The sequence below is a fragment of the Loxodonta africana genome, chromosome 21 (genome assembly GCF_030014295.1).
Source record: "Loxodonta africana isolate mLoxAfr1 chromosome 21, mLoxAfr1.hap2, whole genome shotgun sequence".
NCBI lineage: Eukaryota > Metazoa > Chordata > Mammalia > Proboscidea > Elephantidae > Loxodonta > Loxodonta africana.
In genome coordinates this window covers 60378612-60391816 of record NC_087362.1, presented here as the reverse complement: position 1 = coordinate 60391816, position 13205 = coordinate 60378612, and the positions used below count along the sequence as shown (strand labels likewise).

At 40.8% G+C, this 13205-nt stretch overlaps 1 protein-coding gene across 3 annotated transcripts in view; it reads right to left on the bottom strand.

The window, feature by feature from the left end:
• The window catches only part of AMFR (autocrine motility factor receptor), a 38650-nt gene that overhangs the window by 11210 nt on the left and 14235 nt on the right, over nucleotides 1–13205 (bottom strand). For all 3 annotated transcript variants that reach the window (XM_064274010.1, XM_064274009.1, XM_064274011.1), the window contains exons 4-10: nucleotides 12628–12780; nucleotides 10515–10555; nucleotides 9749–9881; nucleotides 8042–8175; nucleotides 7118–7228; nucleotides 2788–2978; nucleotides 844–947 (exon numbers count right to left, since the gene is read on the bottom strand). In XM_064274010.1, coding sequence (XP_064130080.1) covers nucleotides 844–947; nucleotides 2788–2978; nucleotides 7118–7228; nucleotides 8042–8175; nucleotides 9749–9881; nucleotides 10515–10555; nucleotides 12628–12780 — 867 coding nt within the window. The remainder of the gene's footprint in view (nucleotides 1–843; nucleotides 948–2787; nucleotides 2979–7117; nucleotides 7229–8041; nucleotides 8176–9748; nucleotides 9882–10514; nucleotides 10556–12627; nucleotides 12781–13205) is intronic.

Genomic DNA, 13205 nt, shown 5'->3' with positions numbered 1-13205 from the left:
CTATCATCTCTCTCCCCAGCTAGAAGGTATGCTTTTTCAGGGCAGGACTCATGCCGATCTTACGTTCACTGCAGCTGCTATTCCCAGCACAGCGCCTGCCACAGCAACCGGCTTTCAGGACAAATGTGTGGACTATTAAGAATTAAGACTAATGAATGAATGAACAAATGAACCGATCATTTTCTGAAGTACTGCCTAGGCTTACCCAGGTCAGCCAGAGGCCCTGCTCCAAGCAGAATTAACGCAGTTTGCATTCTAAGACTCTTGAATTTTTTTACCACAATGAGCACGGACGTCAACAACGGTGAAAAATGTTTCTCCAAAAATGTAAAATAAAAACACAGACTGCAAGACAAGGTTTTGGAAAAATACAAAGAGTCTTTAAGTATTTAAACAACATGCTTGAGCAAGCAGCCTCAATATCTCAAAGTGTAAGTGTGTGTGTGTGCACGCGCCTGTTTGCTTCTTTATTTGGTAGGTCTCATAGTTTTTAATAAAAGAAGCATCATTCGCTCAAGTCAGTAAAGCCCCCAAACTATTCTGGCGAGAATCAAGGAGAGTGCCAGGGTACACCTAGACCACAGGACAGTGAATCTAGCAGTGCTCAGAAAAGCCCAGAATATCTGCCACACAAGTGAAATGAAAGTTGGTTTCCAAACTAGCTTCAAATTTAAAACCAGAGGAATTGAAGTGATCCCGATGGAGAAATCAGCTGCCCCTGAAATTCCTGCCTTTCTGCCAGAGCTGAGACCAGCAAGTCACATACACTGCACATATTTCCAGCCTTTCTTTCCCTCCCACTTACTAACCACCTTCTTTATTAAAGCAGTGAGCGGGGCTTACCATTGCATTAAGCTGGGAGTTGCTGGCCTGAGTAATGCCAAGAATGTTGGTGGTGTGCATCACTTCAACAGAAAAACTCGGCAGCCAACTCGCGATCCGGGACCCTAGAACAAACGAGAACCAGCAGGAGTTTTAGAGACCTGACACACTCCCTGTAAGGGTCACCTCTCCAGAGCAGGCCCCTCGACAGTAACAGCTAGTACTCACTGAGGGCTTACTTCACACGGGTCTCATGCCACGTGTTTCATATGGATCGTTTCATTTAATCCTCACTAAAACCCCAACAGTACCTCCTGAAAGGGTCCCCATTTTACTCTTCTCAGAGATTCAGCTCTAGTCAAAGCACTCAGAGGTAACCTAAGTTGCCCAAGGTCACATGGTTAGTAATTAAGGTGGTCAGTGTTTGCAGCCAGGGAGTCAGGTTTCAGAACACGTCACCACTAGCCTTTCCTGCCCCCGCAATGACCTTCGAACCGCCCAATCCCCACTGCCCTCCCACAACCATCTAGTCTCTAGGTCTAGAATATAAGGAAGGTTCCATGGCTCCAAAGCTGCCAGAACTGACTTTTGATGAGTTTTTGCTAGTCCCTTTCACATTATGCACAAATTGGTACTCATTTGGAGAGACACCATTTTCAAAATTACTTTCATGAAGTATTTTCTCCTTAACAACCTGATTTCATGACTTTGGTTTTCTGATTCAAAACTTTTTTCAGAGTTCTGTAATACAGGCCTGTGGCCTACTGCCACCAAGAAGTCTGTTGCTTCTGCCACTGAGGCAGTTCCCTAAGAAAAGGGGAGCCCAAGATACAACACCAAGTATTGGCTGTAAAACAACTTATTACCACACCATATAGAAAAGGGTATTTTTCTCTCCTTCACAAAGAAGCACTAAGGCACGGAATATAAAAACAAGTTAAGTGGCCATCTCAGGCATCTCTACTAACGAAATGTGCTCATTAAAAAATTTATACTGATTTTATGTACTTACTAGAGAGAAATAATAAAGGTTTTCACTAAGTCTTTAGTAAGACTAAGTCATTAAATAATGGATTGCACGGCTGGGACCCATCTCCAGGATCTGATGGTCTACCTCAGAAGTATTTCCTGGTAGATGTCTTATTTAATAGCCACCAAGCCAGCCCTCCGCAAGCCCTGCCAGCGCCCCCGGCCCAGCCACTGGGCAGCCCCTCCAATACTCTTTCAGGGATTTGATTCTAGTCCCTTTGGTCCTTCCTTTCAGGGATTTCACCAACATGCCACCACTTCCACCATGCTCCACCCTTCAACACTCACATCAGAGATGTGACTAACACTCCGTCTAACGAAACTCCAGGGATGCCCGTCAGACAGCAGTATCAGAAACAGGAACTCGCAGAATTGTGTGGGGGGGTGGAACCGACGAACATCAGCAACAGGTCAGTGTGGTGGGAACTAAGGAAGGAGGGTCCATCAGCCCCTTGTGGGGTACGCCTGGCCTCAGGACTTTAAGTGTGGTTTTTATTACAACTCCTTTCAACATTGCTGGGAGGCAGAATGGTCACACCTTATGGACAAAGAAATAGTGTTCCAGCTCAACTCTGCTTCTGGCGCTCCTGGAAAAGTGACTCAATGACCTTCATTATGTGCGTAAGTACTCCATCAATGCCCAGAGTTATTAGCAAAGGTTACCTATTAACCTGATTAAGTGCTCTTTGACGGCATGGTTGATTCAATTTTACTACCTCCACCCCTGGCCCCCAGCCTTATCCATATTCACACAGAATCTAGCAAAATGCCTGACACAGAGCAGCTCCTCAGTACTGCCTATACTTGCTGAACATTTTCAATTAAACTTGAGACATAACGTTTGACTGGCCTCTACAGGGCAATGTATAATTAAACAGCACCCCCTTGGGGGGAACGCTCCTTCAGGTATAGCTTTAGAGGTTGAAGCCAACGAACCATCAAAGTGGAAGAAGTGATTGTGTTGGTTTAAGCGAGGTCGGCCTTCGGCTGCCGCCACGGGAACCAAGTTCTCATCCAAGTTCTCTCCTTGATGGTCTTCCCTGACACGATTATTGTCGGCAATATTAAGAGACATTCTGCATGTCGGGCAGGAGGTGTCTTGTTCTAGCCAGGAACGAAGACAGGAGCTAGCAAAAAAAAGTCCAAAATAAGATACATGGACATGCTTGCCGAAGATTACACAGGCCCATAAAACAAAGAAGAATACACATAACTCAACCACATATACGAGGCTAAATGGGCACACCAGCCCAGAGGCAGAACCAAGAAGACAGGAAAGCTGGACAAATGGAAATGGGGAACCAAGGTCAAGAAGGCGAGAGTTGACATATTGTGGGGTTGGCAACCAATGTCACAAAACAGTATGTGTATGAATTATTTCATGAGAAACTAATTTGCTCTGTAAACCTCTATCTAAAGCACAATAAAGAAAATTTTTTGAAAAAAAAAAGATATATGAACATGCTTAATTTTCTTAGCATATTTCATGAAATTCATCAGAAGCACTCTGAATGGACCAAATGTGTTCCAATTTTCTATTTACCACCAATGAGATTTAAATGTTGAGAAAAAACAATGAACATTTATTTCTTGACATTACCTCTTTTCCCTTCTTCAGTCTAATACACTCCTAGTGTGTTCTGCTGTGAACACTAATTCTTTGACATACATGGCCATCTACCAAGCTCCAGGTCATGAGCCCTCGTGAGTAAGACGTCACTGCATGGCTCGCCATCTTTCTTTCCAACCCTATGTGGCTACTTCAAAATCCACATGGCTGAACCACCTGCCCTGGTGTCTCATGCCCTTGAATCCTCTACACCAATGATCTTTTCTTTGACTCTGTTTTAGCTACCCACTGACAAGGTGGTAACCGTGGCCTTGTCTTCAATATCTTGACCCTTAACTAAAGCTTCTCTCCTCCCAGCTCATTTCTCTGGGACCACACTTGTGAAGACGTCCCGCGCACTAACAACAGCACACATTCATCAGGCATCACCCCCTCAGACCCTCACCTCCCGCCTCCCCTACCTCAGCCTGCATACGCCACCTCAACTTCCTCAGCCCTCTTCTATTTGTATTCTGCTTTCCCATTGAGGCGGGAAGCTTCTTTTGCCCTCCTCTTTTAGGAGACTATGTTGCCCTAATTAAGGTAGACACTTGATAAATACTTGTGGTGTCAGTTACAGGAAAGGGTACTAAAATAAGGAGTAGAAAATGTGAGATCCGGTCCCAACTCTGCCACGAAGTAGCTGTGTAGCCCCAGCCAAATCCTTCAACCTCTCTGGACTAATCCTCTCAATTAAAAAATAAGAAAATTATTGATGTTATCTCTAAGGCCTCCCACTCAATGTTATTTTTCTTCTAAGATCCCACTTGCTCTGTGTCTGCCTGTCGTGTTTTCTAGTATCTGGGAGCACATGCACGTGTGAAGTAGTTGCCCAGGAGAACCTCGCCATCATGTGATGGTCCTCAGTCACTGGCAGCCTCACTTACCTTGAGGCCAAGTAGTAAGCCACTTCTTACTACCTCTGTGCCTTAAGGGTAGGTGACGGCAACGTTGCAAAACAATGGAATCTGTGGGTGTGTGTATACAAGTTTATCACATTCTAATGAAGTATCTATAATTCCCGTTTGTGATAATTTCAATATTAGCCAAATAAATTATTTTAGATTTTCTTCAAAAGTTCATTTTCCCTTAAGGAACTCCCTTAAATCGCGCCACTAGTAAAATTAGCCTTGTGGGAGACTACGAAACTGTAAGATCCTTGCCCTCCAATATTGCTACACTGTGACACACTTTTCATAAGCAATTCTACTTTTATTTCAAAGACCACACAAACCTCCCACATTAAATAGAATAGTCTAAAAACCCCAGAGTGCGTACAACGAGTTAGGCACAGTTGCCTTAAAAAAAATGCTAAGATTTCCAAAGTTGAACGAAACCAAACTTTAGAGAAAACAGATATTTTTCTACATAACTATAACATTCTATCGATGAAGTATTTCCTCCTCCTTCTAAGTACAACATTTCAATGCAACTGAATATTCACTGAGTTCTAAAGCCTCCCAGACACATTTTCTATTACAACCAATTACCTAGTTACAGTCCGCTGGAATCTAGACGTTTAGCTTTATCACAACTAAGATGAGTTTGCCCTCAGAGGATCATCACTTGAACATGCTCTCACTCATTAACCAAAGCTACAAAGTAAAGCGAACCAAGAGGATGTCCTAACGATAGTTTGTTTGCTCATTCAACCCAAGGCGGATATGGGCTGTAAAATTTAATTCTAAAATTAATCCAATCATATGAATGACTGCATTTCTTCTGGGTTAAAATATACTCTCTGAGCTATTCTTCTCACCAGCCTCTCCAAGCCCCTCAGGAATATCTGAAAGGTCTTTCAGAAATGTGTGTGAATTCCTTGGTCTTCCCAACCTCAACAAACAGCACCATCACTTACCCAGTTGCACCAACCAGAAATCTAAGAGATTGCCTGATACCTCCTATATTCCTCACTTCCCCACATCCAACCTAGCACCACGTCCTTCCTCATCTCTCTCAATTCTATCCACTTCTCCCCAACTCCACTGCCACCACTGTAGCCTGAGCTGCTCTTCACGCACACGTGAACCACCGTAGAAGTTATAACCAACTCCCCGGCATTTCAAGCTGCAAACTGCAATGCACCTCCTCCCTACTCCGCAACACCTACTTTAAAACCTTCGGTGGCTTCTCGCCCCTCCCAATGGACTTCAAGCTCCTGCAGGGTTGAGCCCCTGCCTGCTTCTCCTGCCTCAGCTAACACCACTGCCTCTTACACTCTGACTTACAGTCACACAGGTTCTCATCAGTTCCTTCAACACGCCACGTTCCCTCCTACCAAGGAGCCTTTGTACAAGGTGCCCCCTCTGTCTCACACACTCTTCCATCTGATCCCTCCCTTCACTGACTTCAATTAACTCCTAGTCCTCTTCAAGTCACTTCCTCCAGGTTTGAATCAGGTCCTTTGTTACAAGCTCTCGGGAACCATGTTCCTTATCTTTAGAGCACTTATCTCAACCTGTACTTATACATTCATAATGTGACTGCTTAATTCACGTTCGTCTCCTCTATCCGAATGTAAGCTCTGTGAAAGCAAAGACCATATCTGTCATCTTCATTTTATCCCCAGAACGAACACAGCACCCGGTACATAATAATCTGCCAAAATATTTGTTGAATAACTGATGCTGCAGCTCCACAGGCCTTCTAATATTAAAAAGGAGAAGAAAACCTATTTGGAAATACGAAATAAGGAGTGGAAGATTAAGGATGTAAAGATCAAAACTTTCTCAATATACAAAACTGACCGCAGACACAAAATGCAAAAAGATACCTCCAAGTCCACCAAAAACATCAAATCTACGAACAGAATAGTTTAAAGAGACAGAGCCCCTATGAGATCTCCGAGAATAAATGAGGTTAAGCAGTGAGGACTGAAAAGGAAAGAAACAACAAGGACTCTCCGGGGAAGAATGAGCCCGGACCACCCACAGGTCTATTCCAATCTTAAAGGACTGCAGAAGCGCCCATTCTGTAATCTTTGATAACACCGGTCAGTTCTTCCGGACTGTTTAGTGGTCCTGGTCCAGTCCCCATCTCAGCCCACTTCTCTCATATATGTTGTTATGCTGCTTTTGGGCATGTGCAAAATGCAAAAATACACATTTCCTCTCCCCAGTGAGGTAGTAAGCTATTAAAGGTATGGATCCCCTACCCCTTTAAGTCTTAACAGGTGTATTTGCTGTTCCTCAGAGCTTAAGTAGAGAAGGAATATGAAGATAGCAAACATTCAGAAATTAAGGTGATAAACTATGAACCGGAAACCAAACCAGTTGCCACTGAGTCATCGTCGACTCTTGGCAACCTCCTGTGTGTCAGAGAACTGTGCTCCACAAGGTTTTCAATGGCTGATTTTCCTCAGAAACAGATCGCCAGGACTTTCTTCCAAGGTGCCTCTGGGTGGACTTGAACCTCCAACCTTTCAGTTAGCACCTGAGCATGTTAACAGTTTGCACCACCCAGGGACTCCAAAGAGGGAACAGTCTGGAAGCACAGGGAAGAGGCTGAGAGATGCAGAACACTCAAGCAGCCTCCCAAGGCCTGAGCAAGGGAACGGCCCTACTTCCTCTGCTAGGATTAGTCAAGCCTGGGTACAAAAAGCACCCACGTGCCCTGGACAGAACACCAGTCTCATGTGGCCCTTCATGGAGCTCCTACTTATGGAAAAGATGTCCACAGGGCAGTTTCCTTGCAGCTTGCATGGAGTCCCAGCAGATTGCACAGTCGTCGTTATTGACAGCCAGCTCCTCTGGAGTTGCAACTGCAAACCTGTAAAAAACAAACAAAGAGAGCCCAGCAGAAATCTGTCAATTCCACACACATATACCATGCATCACTTTATAGACCTCATCTTTATATAGTGTAGTTACAGAGAAATCATATTCAGTGATAAACTTCCAATATCAGAAGCATTACAACTGCCAAAGCTTGAGAAATTTGTATGTACCTTTTATCTTAATAACGACTGCTGTTAGTGATGACTCAAGGGAACATTCGTGAGTAAAGCAGAGGAATAAAACCCCCAGAGATCCAAACTGTTCCCCTGGACACGAACAGGATACACATTAATCTTGCATTTCAGGCTTGGTTTAGTCTCAGGCTGGCAAGTGAATACCTCCTTCAATGAGGCTAAGTGTGTATGTGTGTCTGTGTTTGGACATGTGTAAGAAATAAACAAGTCCCACCTTTACAAAGTAAAGAGGACAGAAGCCCAAGGAAGCATCCATTTAATAAAAATGATGATAAAAATAATGACATAATAATAAGAGCTAATATTTACCGACGGCCTTTACATGCCCAGATCATTCTAAGCATATTATATGCATTGTCTGTTTGAACCCTCCCAAAGTTTCAGGAAGAAGGCTTTATTAACACCCTTATTTCAGAGGTGAACTAATGGAGGCACATAGAGTTAAGTAAATTGTCCCAAATCACACAGCAACTAAACAGGGATTCACACCCAGGCAGTCTGACTCCAGAGCCTATGTTCTTCGCCACCCTACAAACACTTTACAAGAGCAAGGTCTGATGTGATCTGACATTTGTTACCGACTTGGGAATAGCTGGCTTGTGCTTGCTTACCTGGCTTCCATGTTTCCAACCACACGCAGATAGTTCTTGTGCCGACGGATTCGACGCTGTACCTCGTGAAACAGATAACGCAGCTGCATGAAGATCACCAAGCTGGCCATGGACAGCCAGATGTTGCCAAATAACTTAAGAAAGGGAAAAAGAGTAAAATACACAATAAAAAGGGACATGAACTCACTAGTGAAAAGGGTGTGTGCAGCGTGTGAAAAGTCCTTAATTGTTGGTAAAGGTGAAATGGAATAGCTTTTCAGAAAGCAAATGCAGAGATTTATCTCATTACCCTGAACAATGTACATCATCTTTGGCCTAGTCATTCCCTCACCAGCAATCTTTCCTGAGGAAATAATCAGAAATTAAAAAGGTATATGCACACACTGTCTGATTCCAACTGTATGACATTCTGGAAAAACCAAAACTAGGGAAATAAAAAAGATCAGTGGTGGACATGACATTATATAGCTGTCAAAACCCACAGGACTGTGCAACACAAAGAATGGACCCTAATGTAAATTATGGACTTTAGTTAATAACATTGTGGCAGTATTGTTTCATCAGTTATAACAAATGTTCCACACAAATGCAAGATATTAATAGAAGAAACTGTGCAAGGGGGAGAGGGAGCATAGAGCTCTTCACACTTTCTGCACAATTTTTCTGTATACCTAAAACTACTCTAAAAAATAAAGTCTACTGAAAAAACAAACAGCTTTATGCAAAAAGATACCCACCCATGCATTTATAAAACAGAAAATTTGGAAACGAACAAAATACCCGGTAGGGGAATATGTAACTCATATAATGTAATATTATATCGTCATTAATTATATTCATTACACACAATTATGTATTATTTTTATATAGTATTACAAGTTTGAAGGTTAGTTACATGAGAAAATGATATTTAATTGTTAGTGAAGAAAGCAGGACAGAGCTACCTTAAGAAAACTGACACATAAAAAAAATTTATGTAAAGATGTGAAATAGCAAACTGAATACAATCTACATATTCCATTATGGGGGTTGGTTAATTAATTATGCAGAAATTTTTATCCCGAAGGCATTAAAACAGTTTGAAGAATCGTAGCTAACTTGCAAAAATGTTCATAATACATTAGTTTAAAAAAAAAAAACTAAACTATGTCCAAAATATGTTCTCAATTAATTAGAAATGTACATATTTGAATAAATTAAATAAATAAATAAAGAAGTATTAAATACATGAAAATGTCAAAAGTTACCTCTGGGCATTTGTTTTTCTCTTTCTTAGATGTTTCCTTTTTTTTCTTTTTCCCACCAAAGCAAAGTATGCTTGGGTTTTTTTTTAAAGTATGTTTTCAAGGTTACTTTAAAAAGTAGACTAGAAATGTGCTGTGTCTTACCCAGTAATTCTTGGCAACCACAGAAACTATGGGGAGAGGTAGCCCCATAGATTCATGCTAAAAAAATGACCTCTTGACCTTGGTCAGCAGTTATCCCCACCTCCCTGGAGGGCAGGACACACCTCCAGAGATGGGCACCAGGCAGAGTGGCTCTGTGACATTGCTTCCCCCAGTGCAGGAAGAGAAAGGACACATGGCTACGTTTGACGCTGATAGTACTTCATGTGGTCCGTTCAGATCTTAGTTCAAATGCTTCCCTTGTTAACATCCTAACCAGCGTTCCTGATCCTGAGAAAATGAGCCCTTGGAGGGAACTTACCAACATGTGAATATGGTGCATGAGGTCTAGGGACAAGAGAGTAAGCTCCATGACAAAATCTGTGTAGTAGACATATGTTCCCTTTCCTTCCCAGGTCCCTTCATGGTTGAGGTCCCAGAGGTGAATTACGTATCTGCAATTAAAAAAAAAAGAAAAGCACCTTGATAATTTATTACAACTGGATTTGGTTTTAACATTATATACTCTAGTCACATTTTTATATATATTACATGTATCTTTTTTTTTTTAAATAACATTTTATTGTGTTTAAGGTGAAAGTTTACATAGCAAATCAGGTTCCCATTTAATGATTTCCACACAAATTATTCAGTGATGTTGGTTACATTTTTCACAATGTGTCATCATTCTCATTCATTCCGTTCTGGCTGTACCATTTCCAGTACTGTAGTTCCCAGTCCCCTTACCTTCTTATTTTTGCTTTAGAGTAATTTTTGACCATTTGGTCTCATTTAGATGTTTCTTAAAAGAAGCTCAATACTCACGGTGATATTCTTTATTTTGTGAACCAATCTGCTACTTAGCTAAAAGGAGACTCAAGGGATATTTTTAGTTTAAAGAGCATCTCAGGGCGATAGTCTCAGGGAGTCCTCTAGTCTCAACTGGTCCAGTAAGTCTGGACTTCTCAAGAATTTGAGTTCTGTTCCACGTTGTTCCCCTATTCTATCAGGATCTATACATTCTATCTTAACATCAACTATGAGTAGACCTCAATCACCTCCTTCCCAAATCCCTTTTTTCCACTCACCGTAAAATCACATGAGCAGTCCTCACTGTCACAAGAAGAGACTGTTAAAAAAAAGGATATTTATTTTTTCTTTTCAATAAAACTTAGGATTGCTCAGGCCAAACTTACATTTATAAAATGATGGAAGACAAAAACGTGGCCGTTCAATTAACAAAAAGCATATTGTTCAGGTTCATCAACCATTTTATTTCTTCTGCTTCAAACTTCCATGGAATATTTTCACAACCTAAGAACCCAACTCTTATTGAGACTTTTCCTATTAATAAGTGACAACCAATTATATCTGTCCATCTCCTGGGAATGCCTTCTACAATCTTGGGGGTCTTCCGAATAGTTTGACGATCACTTCTATCTTATATAGCAGTATGTCACCATAGTCCATTACTTAGAGGGCTGTTTAGATACTTCGTGACCCTATACCTTAAAGATTAGCTTAGGTACTAGTGCCCTAAAAATGAGTACCTGCTCTCTAGCGAAAGCTCCGTGCACTGCCCTTTGTCCACACACCAGGAAAGATAATAAGTCAATCAAACACAAAGCAAGCGCTTGTGGTATGTGGTATAATAGAAACGGAGATTAAGAAAAACTTTCTCTTAACCTACCAGAGTAGAACTGTTAGTGATTTATGTTGGAGATTAAAGGAAACTATTGTTTTATAAATAGAAAACATTTTATAAATGGACATAAAGAATATGATTTAGTTCAAAACATCAAATCTGTAACATGATAAATTATCTTTAAAAAGTAAATAATAATAAACTAGAATAAAAAATATGTACTACAGTATGAGCTAGTAGGCCTAATTTTTTCAAAGTCTGGCCTAATGTTAGAAACCCTGGTGGCGTAGTGGTTAACAGCTACGGCTGCTAACCAAAGGGTCAGCAGTTTGAATACACCAGGCGCTCCTTGGAAGCTCTATGGGGCAGTTCTACTCTGTCCTATAGGGTCGCTATGAGTCGGAATCGACTCGATGGCAGTGGGTTTGGTTTGTTTGGGTTTTTGGCCTAATGTTAATGGAAAATTAGAGAACCAAAAGGGACAGAAGAGGATCATTCAAATGACAATTTATGATAAAATATATCTAAAGTAAACTAACATATATGGGTGTTAAGTATCATTTTAAACAGATTTTTTAAGGAGAAAATATATTTGTGTACCTTTTATGTACAGAAAAGTATTCAACCAGGATTATAAATATTTTTATTAAGCATTTAAATGTTCCTTTTCTAATTTTACCTACAGTAACTGTACTATACTCACACTACTATATTGTGCTCTGAAATGAACACTATTAAGCAAAAATAAAACTTAGCCCTATTCTAGCAAATTCCCAATTAGCAGTTCAAACTTTATAAATGTTTTGATATTAGCTAATTAGCTTTGGTATATTGAATATTTTATTTTTTTCATTAATAACAGTAATTATGGGTAATATAAAGGTATCTTACCTGTGGCCATAAGAAAAAACAAATATAGCTACTGCATATAAGGACATTAAAAAAAAAAAAGTTCTTCAATTTTAAACATATTCTAAAATATTCCTAGATATCTCAGACTTTCCTTTCAAAATAACGAATATAGTTTACATACTTATTATTCTTTAAAATCTCAATTTATGCCCTATCTTAAATAAAGGTTTTAAATAATTTCATTATTAATCAACACAAATCACTGTTTATAGCATCTTAAAGGGAATACATTTCCTGCTTTGGAGTCAGAGGACTTGCACTGTGCCAACGGCTACTCTGGAATCTGAAGCAGTTCATTTCCCCCTTTATGCCTCAGTTCTTCATCCATAAACAGCACTAATAAAATGAGTCAAACATGTGAGGTACTTAGAACAACACATGGCATCTCGAAAGCACTATATGAATGTTGGCAAAAATAATTATTTTTATTAGGTTGTAGCAAGGAATTACATGAAACAGCAACCATAAAAGTGTTCAGTACCAGTACTCAACACAATATCGGGATTCAATAAATGCTAGTTAAAATCAAAGAGCAAGTATCCACCAGTCACTTCATGGGTGAAAACAATCTGCAGGAATCCTCCAGCTTCCTTGAAAATGTACAGGAATGTCATCAGAGCAGAAACCTCTGCCCAGTATCTTACCTCTGCAGCCATGAAAGCCAACGTGTGCATCCCGTGAGTGTAGCCTGTGACACAACAGACAACTGCTAATCCACAGCAGGAAAGCAGCATAGCAATCAAGAGAGACAGGACTCGACCGTGGCTGCTCATCGGTGTTGTGGGAGAGAAAGAAAGCTGAAACGTACAAGACAGGGTAGGGAGCTCATTCTTCTTCAAGGAAGCGTTAAAACCTCACTGAGAAGCTCAAGCAAGGTCAGTCTTGGCTTCTCTGCTTGAGGGTCTGTGCTTAGGTGCCTGGCCAAACGCAAAGCACAGAACAGCATCCCATTACCATATGGACAATAATCCTCCAACCTTCCTAAACCTGAATATTAGCTGATATGCACAGATCTCTGTAGTTTAACAAATATAAAAATATGCACAATATTTCTGTCTCATATTCTCAAGGATCCTACTTCCACTGGGATTATAAACCTTTGGAAAATTAAGGGTAGGCAATTCTATCCTTTAACATTCAATAGGCCTCAGAAGAGGGGCATATTCTTTTGTCTTTCTCTTCTCAGTCTTGCTCTAGCCCTCCTCCCCAAAATTCAACTGGA